The following is a 23086-nucleotide window of genomic DNA, read 5'->3' as shown; positions in this document are numbered from 1 at the left end:
ATGCAAACAAGTCCTCATATATTTTTTAAATGAATTTGTAAGTTTGGTTTTACTGCTGATGAGGTGACTCATTAGTTCAGCAGCTGACAGTTAAAATTCATTATTAGACTTGTCCAGCTATATGCCAAGGTAACTGCACTATGTGGAACCAAATGTCCAGTCTCAAATCCATCAGAGAGCATAACTTTGTTGGCCCTAATTTTTGTTAGCTCCAGATTATATGTATAGACAGTTCCCGCTTTATGAGTTTTCGCCCACGAGTTCCCAGGTTTATGAGTTCTTTTTTTTTTTTTTTTTCCCCTAGTACTAAGTATCAACAATATTGAAAATATGAATGTTAATTATAAAAAATGATGTTAAACATGCATAAATACCGCATTTCAAACCACGCTCATAGCTGTATGATACAGTGTACCCCCACTTTTCGATATTAATCCATTCCAGAGACACCATCGTACTGGAAAAATATTGTTATGTGAACCCAATATCACATTACTTTTTTTGGTAATTCATTCTATGTCCTCAGAAGTTGAAGTTGAAATTTTCGCTATGTAACTAAGATATTTATCTCTCTAAAAGGTCATTTTTATAATGGAGTACTACCCTTTCATCGTTCTCATATGTTCCGTTATAAGAATCAAATTTGAACATCTTCGTGATATTTTCCTAAAGCATATTTCTGGAGGTCACAACCATAAAACAATAAAAACAATTTGCACTTTCCAGTTCACTGGGCTTTTCTGTTAATGCAATCTAATTATAAACAGGTAGTAAACTCCATGTTATTGCATTTGCAAAAATACCAATAGCTGGAATTGGGTGAGTGTTTACGTTATTATGGTGAAATGTGTTTCCTCATCCACGAAATCTTCAATCATAGAAACAAACTTAAATAAATTTTCAGAATTGTCTATTTATTTCTTTTTTTTAAAGTTTGTAATCTTTTCACTCTGTTGATATGGGGATTTGATGGCGCATAAGCTACTTTGGCTATAATGCCTTTTTACTCTGTGTGTAGCATGTATAGTGTTAATTGCAATTTGTGCATGTAGTTAATTTTGTTAATTGGAAAGGTAATAAAAAGTGTAAATTGTTAAACATTCGTAAAGTGGGGAATCCATATCATACTGTGCTTGCATTTGTTTGTTTACAAAGATTGGTTGTGTTTCTCTTCATTTTTGCTGTCTTTTCTTATTTCAAAATTATCCCCCTTATTATTGTACAGTATGCCAAAATGAAGTAATACCATGGAGAGTGATGTTAAAAGAAAGAAACAGTGAAGAGAAATAACGTTGGAAACAAAATATGATATCTTAAGCAAGCATGCGGCCAGAATGACAGTTAAAGATCTTTGTGCGAAATATTACCTAAGCAATATTGTGTATCGTTCTTCAACTGCGTGTACAATAACAAATAAAAATATTTGAAGGAAGTTAAAAATGCACAATCCATGCAGTCTACATGGTTACGTGCTAAAGAAGTTGACCACATTATTCCTCAAATGGAGAAGCTTTTAACTACATGGATCAGACACAACGATTGAATATGCCTGTTACCTACACTACTATTTGTGCAAAAGCTTGATACATTTTGGAAATGCATAAATAAAAAAAGGGGAGCAACTGTGAAGAAACTTTCACTGTGAGTAGTGGATGGTTTGATTGTTATAAAAAAAAGAGCTGGTTGGCATAATGTTAAAGTGCAAGGAGAATCTGCAAGTGTTGATACTGAAATGGCAAAATTATTTCTTAAAAAATTAGAATTCAAAGAAGAAGAGGATTACATGCCATCACAAATTTTTAATGTAGATGAAACTGAGCTCTTTTGGAAATGAATGCCGTCCAGAAGTTACGTTGCAAAAGAAGAATCTTTGATGCCTGATTTTAAAGTTTCAAAAGACTGCTTAACATTATTGCTCGGTGGTAATGCTGCTGGCGACTGAAATTAAAACCTTTGCTTGTGTATCGTTCTGAAAATCCAAGGGCACTTAAGGGAATTGTGAAAGCTACACTTCCAGTCATATAGAAATCCAATAAGAAAGCTTGGGTTACTGCTTCACTATTCCAAGATTGGTTTTTGCATCACTTTGCACTTAAAGTAAAACAATATTGTGAAGATAAAAATATTCCTTTTTGGGTTATTCTGATTATCCTAGTTACCCACCATTTCTGCAGCATCACCACTCTAATGTTAAAATAATTTTTTTGCCACCAAATACAACACCACTTTTGCAGCCAATGGACCAGGGCATTATTTCAACATTTAAAGTGCATTATCTTCATGAGACATTTGATATGCTAATTAATGCAACAGATAAGGAGGGTGGTCTAACCCTTAAAGAATTTTGGGAAGAATTCCATATTTTAGATGCAATTATAATAATACAATGATACTGGGACAAAATTTCAGAGAAGAACATGAAAGGTGTTTGGAATTTAACTATATCCTCAGTTTATTGACAGTTTTGAAGGATTTCAAGAACCAGCAGTGATCATAAAAAATGAAACAGAAGCAATCGTTACTATTGCTAACCAATTGCAGCTTGACATTTCTACAACTGATGTCACTGATCTGCTTCAAGAACACAGTTGAGAGCTCACAAATGAAGACCTCTTTGAAATGTCAAAATGTGAAGAAGCTGAGGAGAATAAAATTTGACAGCTAAAACTCTTGTTCATTCCTTCCTGCTCATGGGGCTAGATGAAGCTTTTCAACACATAGAAAAAGCAGTTGAGATCTTCGAGTCACAAAATTAAAATTTGGAGTGTACTAGGAAAGTTTCTACAGATTTAAAAAATGCTTATACGTGCTATCAGGTAATTTAAGAAGAAAAGAGAAGACTATCTTGGAAACAAATTCCTCTTTATGCATTTCTGAAGAAGATGACTCCTCCTGCTTCCAACAAACTGACACTGAGTGCCGAGCCAACAATGAGTGACCAACGAGTGTGCATTTAGTTGATGATAATGAAGAATAAATGTTCTTTAACATTTGTAAGTCATAAATAATTTCTTTATTATTATAATTTTCTTGATTTTACACGCAATATTTTCATTTCTTAGTATAAATCAATCATTGTTTAAGAATAAACTAATTAGATAACTAATTTCATTGTTGAGAACATAACCCCTGTTTTTAACATTACGTCTATGGGAAATAATTCCCGCTTTACGAGTTTTCGCTTTATGAGCACGTGCTAGGAACGATTTAATTCTAGGAATGATTTAACTGTACATATATGAAGATGACCCGGAATGGTACTCCATGACTAGATGTCACAGAATGCGAAACCCTTCATGATCATCTGACAAATGCTAACTGAACTAGAAGCCTTCCAAGGTATTATTATTAAATTCAGTTTTGGCTACCATCTGTGTAACCATTTGAAACTGTATGCTTGAAATGGTTACAGAGATGATTGCCAAAACAGTTGCTAAGAATTATACATATATATACTTTATTTCCTTTTTTGGGTGAAGGACTCTAACTGAATTTTATCACTATTATAAAATGTTGACTCTTTTTCTCTCTCTCTCTCTATATATATATATATATACACACACACACACACACACAAGTATATACTTACACACACACACACACACACACACACACACACACACACACACACACACACACACACACACACACACACACACAGTCAGACCTCTATATAACGAAATTGATCATTTGCTTGAAAAAATTCGTTAAACAGAAATTTTGTTATAAAGAAATATGACCTTTTCAACAATGAAAAATACTAATTCAACATTTTCAGAAATAAGTGGAATGAATAAATATTTTTCTAACATTTAAAAATAATTAATTTATTAATACATACATATTAAGAAATGACTACTTACATAATGCACACAATATATTAATACATTTTTAAGAATTATGTTGTAAAATATTTGGTTATTTTTTGTTGTACATGGAATTTTACTGTACATCATCCATAAAAATGTTCACTTTCATTTAAACACTAAAATATATTTTCTGACACATTTTCTTCACGCTTAAAGCCTCGATGCAAAGTTAGTTTCAAATGCCGCCATCATCTCATGTTTGGATGGTTTAATATTGTCTTCATTTTCGTACAACTCATAAACAACTCACTGATATTGTAACTAGTTCTTTGAATACTCTCCAAAATGTCTGAATCACTCGGATATTCAGCTACTTTGACTCATTATCAACTCCTAAAAATTTGTCAAGAAAAATTTCTCCACTGATTAAATCTCTTGCTTGGAGTTCTTCCCAAGATTTTTCAATGTCTTGTAGTAGTTCATTCTTCTCATTGCTGTTAGTTGACGTTTTAGCAAAACCTGCTTTTTCAAAACAATTCTTAATTGTTGTTTCCAACATATCTCGACTCTACACTTTCACCAACTCTGATATGTACATCTGAAAATCTGTAACAGAATCTATAGGTTGGTTGGTATTCTGTATAATTCTCAGTATAATTTTTTTTTTCAGTATGCACCTTCGGTAGTGCATTTTCAAATTCTTAATAATGCCTTGGTCCATTGGCTGTAATTTAGATGAGGTACTCGGAGGGAAGTAAAACGAGCTACACACTAGTAAGTTTCGAAATTTCCGAGTGAAGGTGGGCAGGGCAGTTGTCGACAGTCAAAGTGATTTTTCTGTTTTCTTTTGTTATTTTTTTATCGAAATTTAAAATGCACTGTTCCGAAATTTCACCTGTCATCCAAACTTTTTATTGTAGTTTTAGTCCAACTCTAACTTACTCCTTTGAAACATTCAGATTGTTTACTTTTGCATATTACCAAAAGCTTCAGTTTTTCGTTACCTGCCATATTTGCACCATGTAAGACTAATTTTCTCCTTACTATTTTTACCACCTAAACATTTATCACCTTTAAAAGTTAGTGTCTTGCAAACATTTAAAAAATAGACCTGTTTCATCAACTGTGCAATATACCTTTTGGGCTCTTTGTCCTTCATAATTTTTTCAAAACTGTTTCTTTCCAGTGGGTACAGTCTTTTTCAATTACAACTTAACTTTCACCAGAAATCACTTTTTCGAGTAAGCCATGGTGCTTTTTAAATTTGTGCACCCAACTTGAACTGGCTTTATGCCCCAGAAAAGATGTGTACTCCATAGCCTTTTCTTTTATTAATGGCCCTGATATCGGCATGTTTTGGTCTCGAATCAGCTTCACCCACTTAAAAAAAAATGCATTCGTATACATCTTCATACGGGCATAATTTGCACACTTCCAACTGGATTTGTTTTCATCAAACAGTTTGAGAATCGAAACAGTTTTTCAGAATGGTTGACACACTACTGGGGGATAACAAATTTTAAAGAGATTTCTTTCTTTTTCTTTTTTAAATTCTCCGATCTGGGCTATTACGCACTTTCACTTTTTCATCTACACTCAAGGATTCCTTTTAGACATTGTAAGTTTACTTGCACAGCAGCAGCTAAAACAGAACTGATTTAAGGACCATTGTGCATACTATATAAACAGAGACAAGTGAAATTTAGTGAGAGTGTGAAACTCACTTCTGCAATACAACAGATGAATTTCTGGAATAAAGGAAAATCACTCACTTCTAATTTGCTAATAGGGTGCTTACAGTAGAAAACAGGTTGATAAGAGCCTTTGTCTGGGTCGAGAAAATGCCTTAATCTTTGCAAATGGCTGTGGACACAGATGGCAGTTGACTAGTGCGACTTCTTAGTAGAGTAGAGGCAGTTGAATAAGTTTTACACCACTAAATTGTGGAATGTTTCAGCTCTTAATTCATGCTCTTCAGAATTAATTCTTTAGCTCTTAAAAGTTGAAGGGAAGGGATTAATTTTTAATCCTTTTAGCTCTTAATTCGTGCTCTGTACAGCATCAGAGAGCATTAAATACAGAAACTATTCAATGTAATGACCAAGGGGAAATCAAAAAATTTCGCTACATAGAAAAATTCGCTATGTGGAAGTTCGTTAAAGAGGTCCAACTATATATATATAAACGCATATGCGCGCGCGCACACACACACACACACACACACACACACACACACACACTCTCTTAATGATCACTGAATTATAACCACTCTATTCAGATTGAACCGTGCCACATAGCTCACAGTATGGAAAGCCGAACAGCTTCATACACTACAGCAGTGTTAATTTGCATCTGGCCATGTAAGTCAGACTGATTAAGTAGCAGTTTTGGGACATAGTAAAGGTATCACAGAGTTTCTAAAGGGCATAATTGTGGGAGCTCGTGTGCTGGGTGTTTCCATATTCAGTGCATCTTGTCATTTGCTCATGGTCCACTGTGGTTAAGGTGTAAAAAGAATGGTGTTGAACAGGTCAAACCACTTCCTGCCAACAGAACTATAAGGGATTATACAAGGTGGCTGTTCATGATAAGCGAAGGGTGCAGTGTGCATTGTACAGGCTCAATGGTAGGTCACTGTGTGACAGTTGACATTGCAATACAATATGGGGAATGCAAGAGCAATATCCCAAATAATGATGCACCATACACTCATATGTATGGTTCTACAGCAGATGACTTGAAAGATACCCTCTCCTCACCACGGATTGCTGTTGATGGTGACTGCTGTGGTGTCAACGATACTCAGGTTGGACAATGGAGGACTGGAAACAAGTGTGCTGGTTGGATGAGTACAAATACCTGGTGCAATGTGCTGATGGACACTGTCATGTATGGTAAAAGCAACACAGCTCTATGGACCCATTGTGCATAGTGCCTGCTATCTAGACAGGTGGTGGTGGTGGCTTCACATGAGCCATGTTTTGTAAGCAAAAACTAGGATCCCCTCATGCATGTGGATCAAGGTTTCACTGGTGAGGTCTACCAGCAGATCTTAAGAGACCATGTGCACCTTGCCATGTTGCATTTTTTCCCTGATAGAAACAGGATCTTCTGATAATGAGATGTGTCATCAGGCTCACACTGTGCATGACCGAGGTCTACCAACAGATCTTAGGAGACCATGTGTACCTTGCCATGTTGTACTTTTTCCCCAGACAGAAGTGGGATCTTTTGATAATATGCTGTGTCATCAGACCCGCATTGTATATGAGTGGTTCGAGGAACACAGTGAAGATATCACCCATCTTGATTGGCCTCCAAATTTGGCCGATCTCAGTCCAACCTTTGTAGGATGTTTTGGAAGGGATGGCATATGGACATGCAACCATTGTGTGTGTGTGTGTGTGTGTGTGTGCGCGCGCGTGTGTGTTAAATATGAACTGTATTTGTGATTTTTGTTGAATTTGTTCAAACTTTGTTCTTATGTTCTCAAAATTAAACCATTTGTAGAATATTCCTGCTGGACACGCTGTTCGATTTGAACCTGGAGATTCTAAAAATGTAAATTTGGTTGAAATTGCAGGTCATAAGTAAGTTGCTGTTTTTGTAACTTCATATAATCTTTACAAATGTTTGAGAGCGTAATTATACTATAATATCCTCAATTAGTCAGCAGTAAAGATTTGTTAAATTTTTCAGCTTTGCTTTATTCCATTTCATATAGTTTCTAGCTTCTGAATGCTCTCCTGTATTCAGTAATTTTATACTGCTTTTACTGATAACCAGTGTTACTCAATCATATATCTTATGAATATTTCTCTGCAACCATAAACACTTTGTGCTCTCACCAATCTTGAATATTTTTATAGTAAATAAAAAAAAAAAAAAAAAAAAAAAGAACTCGCACAGGTATGAAGAAATTACAGGATTTAAAAATATATATGGTTCCAGTAAAACTGTGGCAAATTTAAAGTGGCTGAAATAATTGAAGTTCTGATCATACATAAATGCTCTTACATATTCTAGAAACTATATTATGTTTGTAAAAGTTAGAAAAAAATCTTTACACATACTGTGCTAACTAATTACAGTCTTTTTTTTTACTAATTACTGTCCCTTTTTTATATTGTGCAGTGTCTACTTTTTGTCCTCTCTTCAGTTCCATTTCCTTTTTCACTAACAGTAGTGATGATATTATTATCCTTAGCTACATGGTGCAAGGAAGCCTAAGGTTTTTGCTGCACCAACCAAAAAAAAAAAAAAATACTGAGTTACCCAGAGAGAGAGAGAGAGAGAGAGAGTAGAAGGGAATCACCAAGAAAGAGAAGAATGATGATATCTAGCTCAGGACCTTGGGTGTGCCAAGCCCATACTCACCAGTTGTGAGCCCCTCGGGTTAAATATATCCTACATCAACTTACATGAGAGACATCTTGTTCCAGTACTCCCTCTAGTGCAAATGTGATAAACTCCTTTTTCATTGTCATCAACCTAAAGTTCTCCTCACTGCTAACTTTTACGAATGCATTACTTATTGTTTATACTTGGTAATTGTGTGTCGGTGATATTTAATCATTTTCACTATTCATTGGACACAGAAGCTTTATTAAGGAAAAACTTTTATTTGCATTCAGAAGTTTGTTGTGTATAAACTTTAAATTCTGAAGTACAGTTTTAATGTAAACAGGGAATTACCTGGCTGCTTTAAAGAAATTAAACTTCCCTTATCAAGCTGATACTCACATGCAAACTAATACTCATATACAGTAGGATAATGTTATATCCTTTAGGATTGTCCGAGGAGGAAATGGACTTTGCGATGGGCCTGTTAATCCTGAAAACCTCCCGTCTATTATGAATAAAGTTAGGGATCTGGGATTTGGTCACAGAAAGCAGGTATTGCTTGATATTTTTATATGTCAAGTATTTTTTTTAAATGAAAATGTAATGTTAGAATGTAACATTATACTAGCAAATTTTAATAAAAAATTATTTTGAATTGCTATCTATTGATTTATAGTGTCAGAGACATTTCAGGCCATAACACCTCTGATATGTGTAATATATTTTTTTTGATATAAATATTGAAAGTTGTAAATTTGTATCTGGTAAAATGTGTTACAGTTTTTAAGTAGTCAGTTATTAAAAGCTATAATGTAAATGTGTGATATGATTAGTGTAATGATCGACAAACCTTGTTAACAAAAAAGATATTTCTTCAGTAAAAAAAAAAAAAAAAAGAAAAAAAAGTAAACTGCAGCCATTATCAATCCACTGCAGGATGGAAACCTCCTCAATGATTCATGTTGAGGGAATTGGACCATAATCTGCCACACCGATTCAGTGCAGGTTGGCAAATCGACTGTATTTAGCAGTTAGGGGCTTGAACCCTGGTATACTCAAAGAGCATGTGCTACTGCACTCTTGCTACTGACCACTTGGCTATGCAGGCCATTATTTAGTCAGTAGAATCCATTAACTGTTCATATAAAACAGAAAACCAGACTATCAGAGCAACTGAGGAGCTTTTGAACAGGGATGCCAACCTGAGTGGTAGAATGTTGTCTGTTCAGGATGTTTGTGTGGCTGAGAGATACTGTCATGTTTGATGATTTTTTATTTTAGCAGATCCAGGAGACTAATCTGGGACTACTGGTGACCCTGTAATCTTCACCATAGCTAATGTAACCATGGACAAGAAAGAAGTAAAATTTTTTGGGATTTGCCATTACCTGTCAGACTTTGGCATTGCTATATGGAATAATGTTTGCAGTCATTCCTTTGGGCTCAGCGACACTACTCCACCAAATCTGCAACCGCTATTATTATATTCAATTTACTGTGGAGCTTAAGGTCCTCAAGGTCATTTTTTTTCCATTTTTCAGATGTCATAGTTCAGTAGAATGGCGTATGCCTGGAAACTTTGGTTTATAGGATGTCCATGTGCATGAGCCAGTTCACAGACCATGCAGTCCACTTAATACATGGCTTAGCACGTGGCTTAAATGGAACTGCTTATGTGCTATGTAATTATAACTGAAGCTTGGATCGCTCTTGTTTCAAGTCCCTGAGAAGTTGAGGTTGTCAAAGTATGAATTACCTATCTTATATCCTCAAGCATCTTGAACTTAAAGCTTAGAATGTTGTGTTGCAGTTTATTTCCCCTCATCATATCTCAAAGTTTTTTACATTTTTCTCTCTAGTCTGGGCATCTTTGAGTAGCTTGTTACCATATTTGGCATATCCAGTTCCCTGGGACACAGCTCCAGACTATCATTATACTTGTTAAAATTCCCATTCTGCTCTTTGTGTAGGGTGGGTTGTTTTACTGTATTAGGTGTCTGGATTGTGGAATATATTATAGAGGGGGAGGTAGAAGACATGGCGATTGTGTATCTGAACACAAGGGACTGCACACGAAGGACACATGTTGAAAATTTAATTTATTCTGCCCTTGCTTGGCATTACTGGTGAACAGAAACTTATTTTAATCCTTACTATGTCAGGATGATCCGTTCATTATTTTTAGTGTCATTGAATTCTTGAATCTCTGTAAATCCATACTTCTAGCCACAATATAAATTGGAATTTAGGGACATACATATTGTCATTATGGAGTCCACAGTGTCAAAACAAATCTCAACACAGACTAAACAGATGTTCTGTTTAGTCTGTGTTGAGATGCTGAATTTTCACTTCTGAAGTTTGACTAATTTTTCTTTATGTTCTCCTTTCTTCCTCCATATCTTCATTTTTTTCATGGAACATCGAGAAGTTTTCTCTATGTTTATAAATAAGTATTGAAAATGAGTTGATAAAGAATCATTTAGTTTTGAAAGCTACTCTTCTAATAATGATATTATGCTTTATACTGTTTTAATATTCATCTGTATATAATTTTTAATACAGTAAACCCCCGCTATTCGCGGTATACGTATTTGCAGTTTCTGATTTAATATAAAATCAAACCTAAAAAGCGCCCATAAAAAAACATGGGCGTGGCTAAAATTATCTTTCCTGGTCAAAACAGCGCTCAGTGGGTGGGGGAGAGGGGTGACAAAATCGCGAGCGTGGATGTTTCTCGCTAATCCTTGTTTAGTATGTGTTATGCGCTTGTCATGGAAGGTTTCGTCGTTTGCTTTTGTACTTATAAATTTATCAATTATATAAATTGATATGCTTACAAAAGTGATAAATCTGCCGTTTTCCAGTGTAAAACAGACTTTTTTGAGTGTGCTAACGGAAGAAAGTGACTTTATTGTGGACAAGTTCTTTCTAACCCGTACAAAAATATGGCTACGAATAACAAGGGAAATGTGCAAATATCAAAGAAGGTGATGACATTAGCAAATAAAATTGAGCTATTAGACAAAAATTATTAATGGTGAAAGTGTCTCCTCGGTGGCAAAACACTATAAAATCAATGAGTCAACGGTACGATCAACCAAAAAATCGGAAGAAAAAATCCGCCGTAGTGTTCGTGAAAACGCGCTAATTGCTTCAAAAATTTGCTCTGTAACTCGTGATGTTAAATTAGAAAAAATGGAAAAGGCTTTAAATCTGTGGATAGAAGACCGAACTCAAAATAAAATTCCATTAAGTTCACTCATCATTCGTGAAAAGGCAAAACTCCTTTATCAACACTTTAGCGAAACTGGTGATAGCACTGGTGGGATAAGTTTTTTTTGCTAGCAAAGGTGCTGTTTTGAAAGATTTGTTTGAAATTTCTAATAAATATTACATTTAATATTAAATTGTTTCTTATTTTCATTTCGATGCCATATGCTTGCATTTCACTATGTACTGTCTATGTACATAGTCATATTATGAAGGTACATATAATACATACATAGACAATTTTAGACTAGTTTTTCTTATATATTTCATACTTTGGAACGGAACTCCTTTATTACTATGGGAGCTATAACTCAGTATTCGCTGCATTTCTCAGGAATGTAACCACCGCGAATAGCGGGGGTTTACTGTATTTTATAAGATTTATTTTTATTTATATTTTAAATAAATTAATTTTCATTATGCATTTTTCTGTTTAGTCAGTAATAATAACATTTTATGAGAGAGAGAGAGAGAGAGTGAGTGAGTGAGCATTAAGATGGTTAAAATGAAGATTATTTGAAAAAGGTGAAGGTTTCATCTTTGTGAATCCTTCAATGTTGTTGTAACCTCATTGAGAAGCAGGAACAAAAATACTACAATGTTAGGGGAAAAAAAAAAAAAACAGTTGTGAAAGAAAACTGCAGTTTGAGATATGCCAGCAAAAATTGTACTTTATGCTATCCATATGATTGCAAACCCTCATAACGTCAGATAAAAACAGCTTCAACTCTTGCTGATGAAAATATTTAATAACGAAAAATAAAGAGTTCTGAGTTAATTGTTTCCCTTGGTGATAACACTGTCTTAAAAAAGCTTATCGCTAAATTCTACAAAATTTTAAATCTTTCGCCCACTTGTCACTCTGCTGCTTCTCCATTAATTGGGAACTAGTTTATCTATTTTATGTCTGTGAAAAGAAGTCTTTAAAGTGTTTCTTCTTTAGGATATGGATTCAAATGTGAATTAACTTTTTTTTTTTTTATATAATTTCAGAAATGCAGCTACTATTTTGAAAGTTCAAATTTTGCTATTTCTAAATATTCTAAATTTTTTGCTATTTCTAAATAAACTTTAGAATTTTAAATTTCAGAATTTTTAAATGATAAACAATATTGACAGACATCAGTTGTGAATAATTACAATGTGTAATTATTCATAGCTGATTTGTAATGTATGATATTCATTTTTCTAATATATGATTTATAATGATTTGTAATATATGATATTAATTTTTAAAGGACAATATACCTTCTTCTCCAGAGTGTGTTATGAATAGATATGAATATGGTAAAACTTATGGACCAACTGTTGGTGATAAAGTAAGTGAAATTTACTTCCATTTCCCAAATAGGATTTACAAAGGCGAATTTGAAAGCTTTTTTAAAGTCGTAAACCATTAATAATTTTATTGTTTTTAATTTTTTACATAATAGCATCAAAGTAAATAAATTTATTTTTACGGAATTCTGTATAGATATCTGTTGCTATAATCTATTTATTTATTTAATATGCATAGATTCATATCATTGCTTATCATGGTTCAGCATATTGGTATCAATTATATTGCTTTGTTACTAGCTGGAGATTTACATGTATATCAAATTTAGTAGTTAAAAGCTTTTCCACAACTTTAATATATATGTACTTCAATTGTGTAATGTTCAGTTTTTGCAATAGCATTAGCAATTGTGAGTAGGATGTGATTTTAAGTTAAATTTAAAAAAGCGATAACTATAGTAATCAGTTATATCTATTTATAAAAAATATATTACTTTGATATATCAGTTATGCTCATATATCACTTTGTTACTAGCTGGCAATTTATATGAGAGGTGTTTGAAAAGTTCATGGTCTGAGTATGAAGGGTTAGTTGTACAGTGTTAAAAATTTCTGTACTTAACATATAACACTTCAAATAGTAATTCACCAAGTTTCATGCAATTTCAGTAATGTTAATGTATTTTTTTTAATTACAAGTTCTGAAGTAAGAAAGTTGTGTGAATGAGGCAAGATGGATAAAAACAATCACTAATACATCATCCAATATTTGGGAAAAGGACTAATGCAAAAGGCAATTTGTGAGGCAATGGTTAAGAAGTGGGTAGCAGAATTTAAATGAGGGAAAGCCTGGAAGATGATTCACACTGTAGAAGACTTGAAATGTCCATTGCTCCAGAAGTTGTTGATCTAGAGTTGAATGCCTGATGGGTCTCAAAGCTGTTGACAGCAAATCAAAAATGCACAAGAATTTTCAAGTCAAGTGAACATTTGCATCATTTTCAAGTTTATCCAGCAAATTTCCTTGCAAGGTTTGTGACCATGGGTAAGACATGGGTTCATCACTTTCAGTCAGAGATAAAGAAAGAGCAATCCAAACAGTGGAAACATAGCTCTTTCCCCCCCTCCAAAGAAAGCCAAGTCAATTCTTTCTGCTGGCATCAGTTTTTTTGAGATGTTGATGGAGTGTTGCTAGTGGATTACCTTTACAAAGGCCAAACAGTCACAGGGTATATTATGCAGACCTTGTGAGGTGTTTGCATGAAAATATCAAAGACAAATGCTGAGGAAAACTTAGCAAGGAGTCTTGTTCCACCTGGACAACATGCCTGCTCACAAGTCTGTCATTGCCATGGCTGCACTGCATGAGTGGGGCTTTGAAATCTTGGACCATCACCTTTGTTTACCAGATCTAGCACTATTGGATATTCCACTTATTTCCTAATTGTAAAAAATACCAGTGACATCATTGCTACAGTGAATGCATTCCCGGAAGCACAAGAGAAAACTTTCTTCACAACCAGAATCAATGCATTAAAGCATTGTTAGCAAAAGTGTATTGACTCTCCAAAGGGGACTGTGTGGAAAAGTAACACGTTACTAGACTTCTCAAATGAACCTCATACTCAGACCATGAACGTTTCAAATCAACATCATCCATAATTATATATATATCAAATTTAGCAACTACTGTATTAATTTTTTCCACAACTTTAATAAATATGTACTTTGATTGTGTAATGTTCAATTTTTGCAATAGCACTAGTTGGTTGACTTTTAGTTGTTAGTTCAACTAACAGCAATTAACTACAGTTATATAAAATATGTTGCTTTGATATTTTGCTTATTTTGCTTTGTTACTAGTTGATTATTTATAAACAATTTATATATATATATTAAATTTAGGAACTGATAGCTTTTTGCCATAATTGTAATTAGTATCTAAATAGACATATCTGTATATTTTACCTGCAAACTTAAAGTAACCTGGTTGTAACATTAATTTTGAGATGCAGTGATACTGTTGGGTAATATCTATTAGTTTGCGGTATTTTTACTTCTCAGCCTGATTTATTATTCCATAATATTAATAGCTTGTATACAGGAGTGTTAACAAACTAGCATTAGAACCAGGTTACTCTAAGCGTGAAGAAAAAATATATACGCAACAGATAGGCTTCACCATAGGAAACCTGTTTTCACCAATTTTTGCAGAACTGTTTATGGAGAACTTTGAAGGGTCAGCCAATTCAGTGGGCACTACAATACCTTTCCCATAGGTACATTTCATGGATGACATGTTCATAATTTGGGAATGTAAACTGCGGCCATTATAAATCCACTGCAGGATGGAAGCCTCTCCAAAAATCCTTGTTGAAGGAAATGGACCATAATATACCAAGCTGGTTCAGTGCAGTTTGGCAGATCGACTGTATTTAGCAGTTAGGGCCTTGAACCCCGGTCTACTCAAAGAGTGTGTGTTACTACACTTCCACCCCTGTTGTTGTTGTTGTTTAGCATTAGCATTAGTAAAGGCATATTATGCAAGAAAGCAAGCTTATATAGCATCAGCCAAAAAAAACAAACAAAAAAAAACTTCCACTTCACCCCTCCGTTCATTCGAAATACCTGTCCAGCTGAGCCTTAAGTTTATTTAGGCTATCAACTTCCACAACAAGGGATGAAAGTCTGTTCCACCAGCCAACTACCCGCTGGCTAAAGGCAAATTTCCGCACATCTATCCTACATCTGTCTTTTCCACAATTTGAATTTATGCCCTCTCAGGTGATTATTCTCAGCAAGAGGAAGAATCACATCGACATTGAGCATACTCAAACCATTCAAGGCTTTATACCCCTCTATCAGGTCACCTCGCCGGTGCCTAGTCTCCAGACACTGTAATTTGCAGAACTTAAGCCTTTCTTCGTAAGAGCAACCCTTTGTTCCATTCATTAATCTTGTTGCCCTTCTCTGTACTTGTTCCAGCAGCTCTACATCCTTCTTGTAATGAGGCCTCCAGACCTGTATACAGTACTCAAGGTGTGGCCTGACCATTGCCTTATACAAGGGAATAATCACCTCCTTATCCCTGCTAGAAAAATTCCTGTATATCATTGACAAGATACTATGAGCTACTCTTGCAGCTCGTCTGCACTGCTCAGAGAACTTCATATCTGCCTGCACAATTATCCCCAGGTCCTTTTCATTCTCTACCACTGTCAGTGTAGTAACACAGAGTTGATACGTTGCCTGGGGGTTGCTGTTTCCCATATGTAGTACTTACATTTGTCAATGATAAACTTCATTTGCCACCTCTCAGCCCATCTGCTCAACCTTTCCAGATCCTGTTGCAGCAGCATAGCGTCAGTATTGTCCTTAACAACCCTGCCAACCTTTCTGCTGTCTGCAAACTTGGACATTAAGCTTGATATACCATCATCAATATTATTTATAAATACCGAAAACAATAATGGACCCAACACTGAACCCTGAGTGACTCCACTAATAACATTAGTCCACGATGAGCAGTGTCCATTGATTACCACTCTCTGTCTCCTCTCCCTCAACCACCCGTTTATCCATAGCAGCAATTTGCCTCCAATGCCACGCTGCTCCAATTTGTGCAGCAGTCTTCCATGTGCAACAGTATCAGAAGCCTTTCTAAGATCCAAGTATATAATATCAAAGTTATTCCCTGCATCCAGCTCTTTTGTGACTGCATCATAGTATCCAATCAAATTGGTCAGGCAAGACTTCTCCTTAACAAAACCATGCTGTGTCCGAGCTGTAACTGAAGTCTTGTCTAGATGATCCTGCAGTGCTTCTTTAACCAGTGCCTCCATTAATTTTCCTGGAACAGAAGTTAAACTCACAGCTCTATAATTACTTGTGTCAGCCTTTGATCCTCCTTTGTGAATTGGGGTCACATTTGCACATTTCCAGTCTATGGGTACCCCTCTGAGTCCAAGGAAGCTCTCATAATTATGGCTAAGGGTTTGCTTACTTCCTTTGCTGCCTCCTTTAATATAACTGCATAGATCCCATCCACCCCAGGTGCCTTTCTTGTGTTTATCTTCAACAATTTCTCCTCCAGTTGTTTTTTTTTTGTTTTTGTCATTTTTTTAGGAGCATTAGCAACTAATGCCATATTGCTACGGGGATGTGCGGTGGTCATTCCCTGACTTTTCCGCATCCTCTGTATTTGGTGGGCACGGGCTCGAACCCCAATCTAATCAAGAAGCATGTGCTACGCACTGCTGCTCCTGCCCACCTGGCTGCAGAGGTGCCACCAATCCTCCACTTTACTCTCAGTTATTACAAGATTATCTAGCTTACATCCAGAGTTGAATACACCTCTGGCATTCCCCTTGCTGAATAACTCCTCATTTGTGAATGTCGATGCAAAATATTCATTTAGTTTGTTAGCTACCTGAGGAGGATCATCAACAGTTGAACCATCGATATCAAGTGGACCAATCTGATTCATCCCCTTCCTTCTAGAGTTTGCATAAGTAAAAAAACTCTTTGCTGATTTTCTTTGCATCCTTTGCCAAAGATTTCTCGTAATCTGCCTTCGCCTGCCTAACCTCCTTTGTAACTTAGTTACAGATCAACTTATATCTGTCTTAGGCTTCTGTGTCACATGTTAATTTATATGTATCCCATGCATTTTTCTTCTCTGCCGTATGTCTCATTAGTTCTTCTGACATCCATTTAAGCCTAAACCTTGAACAATATTTCTTAGTTGGTACGTGAAGCCTAGTAGCTTCCAAGATAAGTTCTTTGAATGCTTCCCATTTTGAATTTGCTGTTGGTAACATCATCAGTTGGTCCCACTGTATAGAATTTAAATTCTGTCTCAGACCATTGTAGTTGCCTTTCCGAAAGCAAAAACCCTTCCTTTTACCCCTGATGGTAGGTACCTCTTTGAGTAAATCCCACTTCAGCACACTGTGATCACTGCCACCTAGCGGTTCCTTTATCTGCAGATTGTTAATGTGTGAAGAATCACTGCTGATAATCAAATCAAGAGTATTACTCCCTCTAGTTGCTTCCCAAACATGCTGATGTAGAAAACAATTATCCAATAAATCCACAAAAGCCTTACTAGTGTGTGAGTGACCAACCTACAAAATCCAGTCAATATCTGGGAAATTAAAATCTCCCATTATAAGACTCTGATTTACTGGCCCACTCTATTTCCCTGTACAGTGTCTTATTCTACTCATCAGAGTCATTAAGCCTATAGCACACTCCTACTCTAAATTTTGATCTTCCAATGCTTATGTCACACCAAACTGACTCGACACTGCACTGTTCATCGATGTCGACTGGCTTCACTTCCTTGGATTTTATGTGTTTCTTAACTAATAGCATAACCCCTCCTTACTTCCTGTCCTTCCTGTACACATTATACTCGCCAAATTCCAGTTCTGCATTCGTTATATCTGTGTGACACCACGTCTCTGATATGCCAACATTATCTGCCTTTGATGTTTTGAGCAATACCTCATTCATCAAATTCACCAAACTTTCAAATCAATTGGTGTACACGCAAGTATACATGCACCTGTTCCTATTCTTAGCTACCCTAACACAACCCATGTGTTTACTTGTACCACAATGACTCCCAGCAGTCTCTGAAATATCCTGCATCTTGTTTTCCAGGCTTCTGCTCATTCCAATAGAAGCAGTCCAAGAATCACTTTCACCTCTGCCAGTGGCTACTGTTAATCTATTAGTCCTTGTATCCCCCCAAGCTAGCAGTTTTCAGACCCAACTAACGCTGCCTCGATAGAATCAGCAAATATTCTTGCACCCTTTCTATTTAAGAGTATCCTATCCCTGTAGAAGCAGTCTCTCCTGTTAACAAGTATAGACCAAGCTGAAAAAAATTCTACCCCTTGAGCCTTGCACAATCTTTCCAAGGCTGAATTGATTAACAAGGCTCTCATCATATACTCCCTTCTATTGTGTTTGGTGATAGAATTGCAGACACTTTCAAATTCAACCCTAATTCACGGCTTTGGCTTTTTTTTCAACAGTGACCTGTACTTGTTAAGTGATTCTGCTGGTCTCCTACTCTTAATATCATTAGTGCCAATGTGTACAACTATATCACCGTTTGTGCCCTCAAAAGATGATATCTGCTCTACAGTGTCATTAACCTTTGCTCCTGGCAGACATACCCTGGTCCTGTTCCACCTGTCCTTTTTAGAAATCATTTTCCCTGTTTCCTTGACAATAGAGTCACCAACAACTACTAGTTCCTGTGGGACCAGCGCATTCTGCCTTGGGGATTGCCGCTGTGTTGCATGATGACCAAATGCAAGCTCTTGTGTTGATGTGGGCAGCTGAGAGCGTGATGGGCCCCTCAATTTAGATCCTTCGAGGGCTTCCACCCTATCCTTCAAGCTCTCATATAGGCCCATAACAACGCTGATTTGTCGCCTGATTTTGTTTAGTTCCCTTCGATTCCTAGTAGATCTACTACTAGGAATCAAAAGGTGAATAAAAGATTAAAGGTGAACAGATCTAGTACTAGAAATCAAAACATGATGTCACACTGACTGCTGGAAGGGGCTGCAATCGGTGTAACATAAATAAACAATTTTTTTTACTTGAATTAATTTTTATTATAAAACTTTGATTTATTCATTTTTTTATTTGCATTTTCTGCGGCACACCTGAAGCATACTCGCGGCACACAGGTTGTGCAACACTGGACTAATAAATTCCATGGTTTGAGTGTTTAGCTCTAAATTTTATTTTAGTCTTTAACTATCGTATACCATCTCTCATATTGTGGAGTTAACTTCATAATTAGGTTGTCAGTTATTATACCACAGGGTATCTGCCCACCCACCAGTGAAGGGCGAAATAGCCCTGGCATGGTAATCTGGGTGGCTGTGTTCACTGAGAATAAGTAACAATAGTTTCTAGTAGGGAATCATTATTTATTCAAAGTACAATGACAGGCAATTCATGAAGATATTCACATTATGAGATGTAATGAAAATGATGACATTTTGCCAATTGCCTTGGTTTACTATATATAGAACTGATGCATTGCACTAACTTGTATATAAAATAAATTATTTAAATATTAATGAAATGTATTAAATGCTTTTTTTTTTTAAGGTAAAGCTAGCAGATACAAGTTTGCTGATTGAAGTTGAAAAAGATTATGCTGTGTATGGTGAAGAATGCATATTTGGAGGAGGAAAGGTATTAATGTATTATGCATATACAGTCTAAGATAGAATATCTTTTAATTATTAAGTTTCCACAGTTTCTAAATTTTATTAGATTAAATTTAATTGTAAAATTAATTTAATTTAATGTAGAGACAGTAGTTATTTGAACAAAGGTGGTTTATGCCATTATCACTGAGGATACCTTAAGGGTTCAGGAAAACTGCTAGTGCTAGTTAGAGTTGGAGAAGGGTAATATAGATACACATTTATCTGATTATACAAATCAGACATTATTCTGATTATACATACAAATGAGATATAGCAAAAACAAGATTTGAGAAAAATTGATGTACAGGCAGTTCCCACTTTACAAGTTTTTTTTTTTTTCCCAAGTATCAACAAAATTGAAAATATGAACATTAATTGCAAAAAATGAATATTAAATATTCATAAATACTGCATTTAAAACCACACGTGTAGCTATACAATACAGTGCATCCTGCTTTACGATATTAATCCATTCCAGAGACACCATTGTATGTATATGTATAAAGCAATGGTCAGGCCACACCTTGAGCACCGTATACAGATCTGAAGGCTTCATTTTAAGAAGGATGTAGAGCTGTTGGAACGAGTACAGAGAAGGGCAACAAGATTAGTGAATGGAACAAAGGGTTGCTCTTTCGAAGAAAGGCTTATGTTTTGAAAATTACAGTGTCTGGAGACTAGGCACCTGCAAGATGATCTGATTGAGGTGTATAAAGCCTTGAATTGTTTGAGCATGCTCAATGCTGATGGGATTCTTCCTCTTGCTCAAAATAATCGCCTGAGAGGGCATAGATTCAAATCGAGGAAAGACGGTTGTAGGATAGATGTGCAGAAGTTTGCCTTTAGCCAGCGGGTGGTTGATTGCTGGAACAAACTTCCATCTGTCGTGGTAGAAGGTGATAGCTTAACACATTCGCTGCCGGTCATGAGTCAATATGCTATCGTCAATAGCACGGTACAGAAGGAGGAGACTATTGCCAGAAGCCGACTGTGTTTCCATAACGAAAAAGCTTGAAAATTGGTAATAAGAGATTGTTAGGTATACCGTATCGATATTCAAGTGTCGTATAAGCAGTTTCCGAAAGATTTTGAGATTCACGCACCAGCACGTGATAGGCGCTGGAGGTCAAATTTGGCTTTAAATGCCGCATCACATGCTGGCACGTGACACAAAAACATAATAATATAGTATGTAAATAATAAAACAAAAAACATGGTAACATTAAGAAATATGTTTTATTTCATACCGAACCAATACAGATTACAAATACTATGTGTAAGAATGTTACTTATGTATAATGTTCGCACAATCTAAGCAATAGCCAGGTGATCTTTCACAAACACTGCAGATATAGATTGTATCCTTACGTTTCCCTTTGGAATAGCAATGTTTGTATTGCTTCCTCAATATCTTTCCATCTTTTATTTCTTCCCATAGTCTCATACTGTGCATGATGTTCCAGTTCAGGTACATCATGCACAGTATGAGGGAGATTAGATGGCTGTTTCAATAAAGATCTGATCACTGATAAATGGAAGTCAAAGTTGCACCTTGTTATGTGAATATTTATTACAGATATGATGTGCATCGATCATTATTAGTTGCAAAATATGTATAAGTATTTTTGTAGGCCACCTAATGGTTTTCCTTTAGCAAGGATAATAGGCAAGCATTTAATCTTGCTTGTCAATGCCTGACATAAACCTATTATACTCAATTATAGGCAATGGTTTTGATTTCAGTTCGCCTCGTTTGTTCTGCATTTCTACCATATCATTTTGGTATTCTGTAGATATGTAACTGACATCTCTTCTGTCCTTCCACTTAGCAATCGTTACACCACAGGCACACCTTGATAAAGTTTCCCCTTTCTTCAGCTTTTTTTCTCGAACCTCTTTCAGAAACGTTTTCCTATTACTTCTGATTGTCCCAGTACAATGGGTTTGTCTGTCAGCGAGACACCTAGCGAGTTCATAGCTATTGTAATAATTGTCCATAAATATGCTATGCCCGACATCTAACATCCCATCAAGTAAGTTCATGACGACTTTTTGTGCATGTCCTTTTCCACCAGAATCATCCAACATACCGGTATATACTTGAAATTTGATAACCATGCCAGTAGGCATTGTGATCATATATAACTTGATGCCATACTTATGGTGTTTGTTTTGAATGTACTGTTGAAAAACAAGCCTTCCACGCCACAATATCATAGACTCATCTAAGCTAATCTCACGTCCTGGATAATATATTTCTGACATTCGTGCATTGAACAGATTCACCATTTTTCGAATTTTATATAGGCGATCCCGTGGACATTCCTCTTTCTTTTCTGGATTTTTTGCAAAATGCAAGGCCGCAGTAATAATAAGAAACGATTCCTGCTCATGTTATCTGCGAACACATGTAATCCGAACAGCTTATCTGTTTTCCAATAATCTTGTATGCGGTTCAGTCAAATGGTTCCCATATGTAAAATTAATCCTAAAGATACCAGAATTTCATCTCTAGTGGTGTCCTTCCATGCATTTATTCGAGAATGTTCTTTATTTTCTCGGGGAAGAAGTATTTCATGAACATAAACATTTGTTTGTGTAATTATTTCATCCAAGATATTGTTGGTCAATAAATGAAGAAAGTAATCTATTGGATTATCACCTGGCACGGGTTGCAGCAAAGACTCGGATTTTGTGAAACGAAACTGTCTCATCGATGTTATGTCATTTTCCCACATGACGTTTTCCAACTTACCGGGATCCTGCAGTGGAAGTGTAGCCTCTTCCATAATACCTTCTTCATCTACACTTTCCAAATCTGAAGCGTCCTTTGAAGGGATAAAATCTTCGTCATTGTCGTAACTGACATCACTGGGATATACATCAGATAAATCCTCCAACATTTTTGCAATTTCTTCATCTGTAAGGGATTTTTTATATTGCACTTTTCTTTTTGGGTGCGACTGGCCTATTAAACTGTCATCTGCACAACTCATATTACAAGGCTTTTCCGCACGGCACGTAACAAAATATTCAACACCACATACAACTACATATAGTTTACACCCTTTACTTGAAGCCGAAACAAATATACAGAGCAGAAACACAATGCCAACTGAAGTTGACAACTTCATACAA

General features: G+C 35.7%; 1 protein-coding gene across 1 annotated transcript in view; it reads left to right on the top strand.

Moving 5' to 3' along the window:
* The window catches only part of LOC150085379 (uncharacterized), a 130622-nt gene that overhangs the window by 51845 nt on the left and 55691 nt on the right, over positions 1 to 23086 (top strand). The window contains exons 8-11 of the mRNA XM_090373190.1: positions 7320 to 7399; positions 8600 to 8705; positions 12665 to 12745; positions 19845 to 19931. Coding sequence (XP_090229316.1) covers positions 7320 to 7399; positions 8600 to 8705; positions 12665 to 12745; positions 19845 to 19931 — 354 coding nt within the window. The remainder of the gene's footprint in view (positions 1 to 7319; positions 7400 to 8599; positions 8706 to 12664; positions 12746 to 19844; positions 19932 to 23086) is intronic.

The sequence above is a fragment of the Mastigoproctus giganteus genome, chromosome 5, assembly GCF_048544385.1.
Source record: "Mastigoproctus giganteus isolate SK-2022 chromosome 5, ASM4854438v1, whole genome shotgun sequence".
NCBI lineage: Eukaryota > Metazoa > Arthropoda > Arachnida > Uropygi > Thelyphonidae > Mastigoproctus > Mastigoproctus giganteus.
The sequence above is the reverse complement of the archived record's forward strand: the minus strand, read 5'-3'. Positions and strand labels throughout refer to the sequence as shown.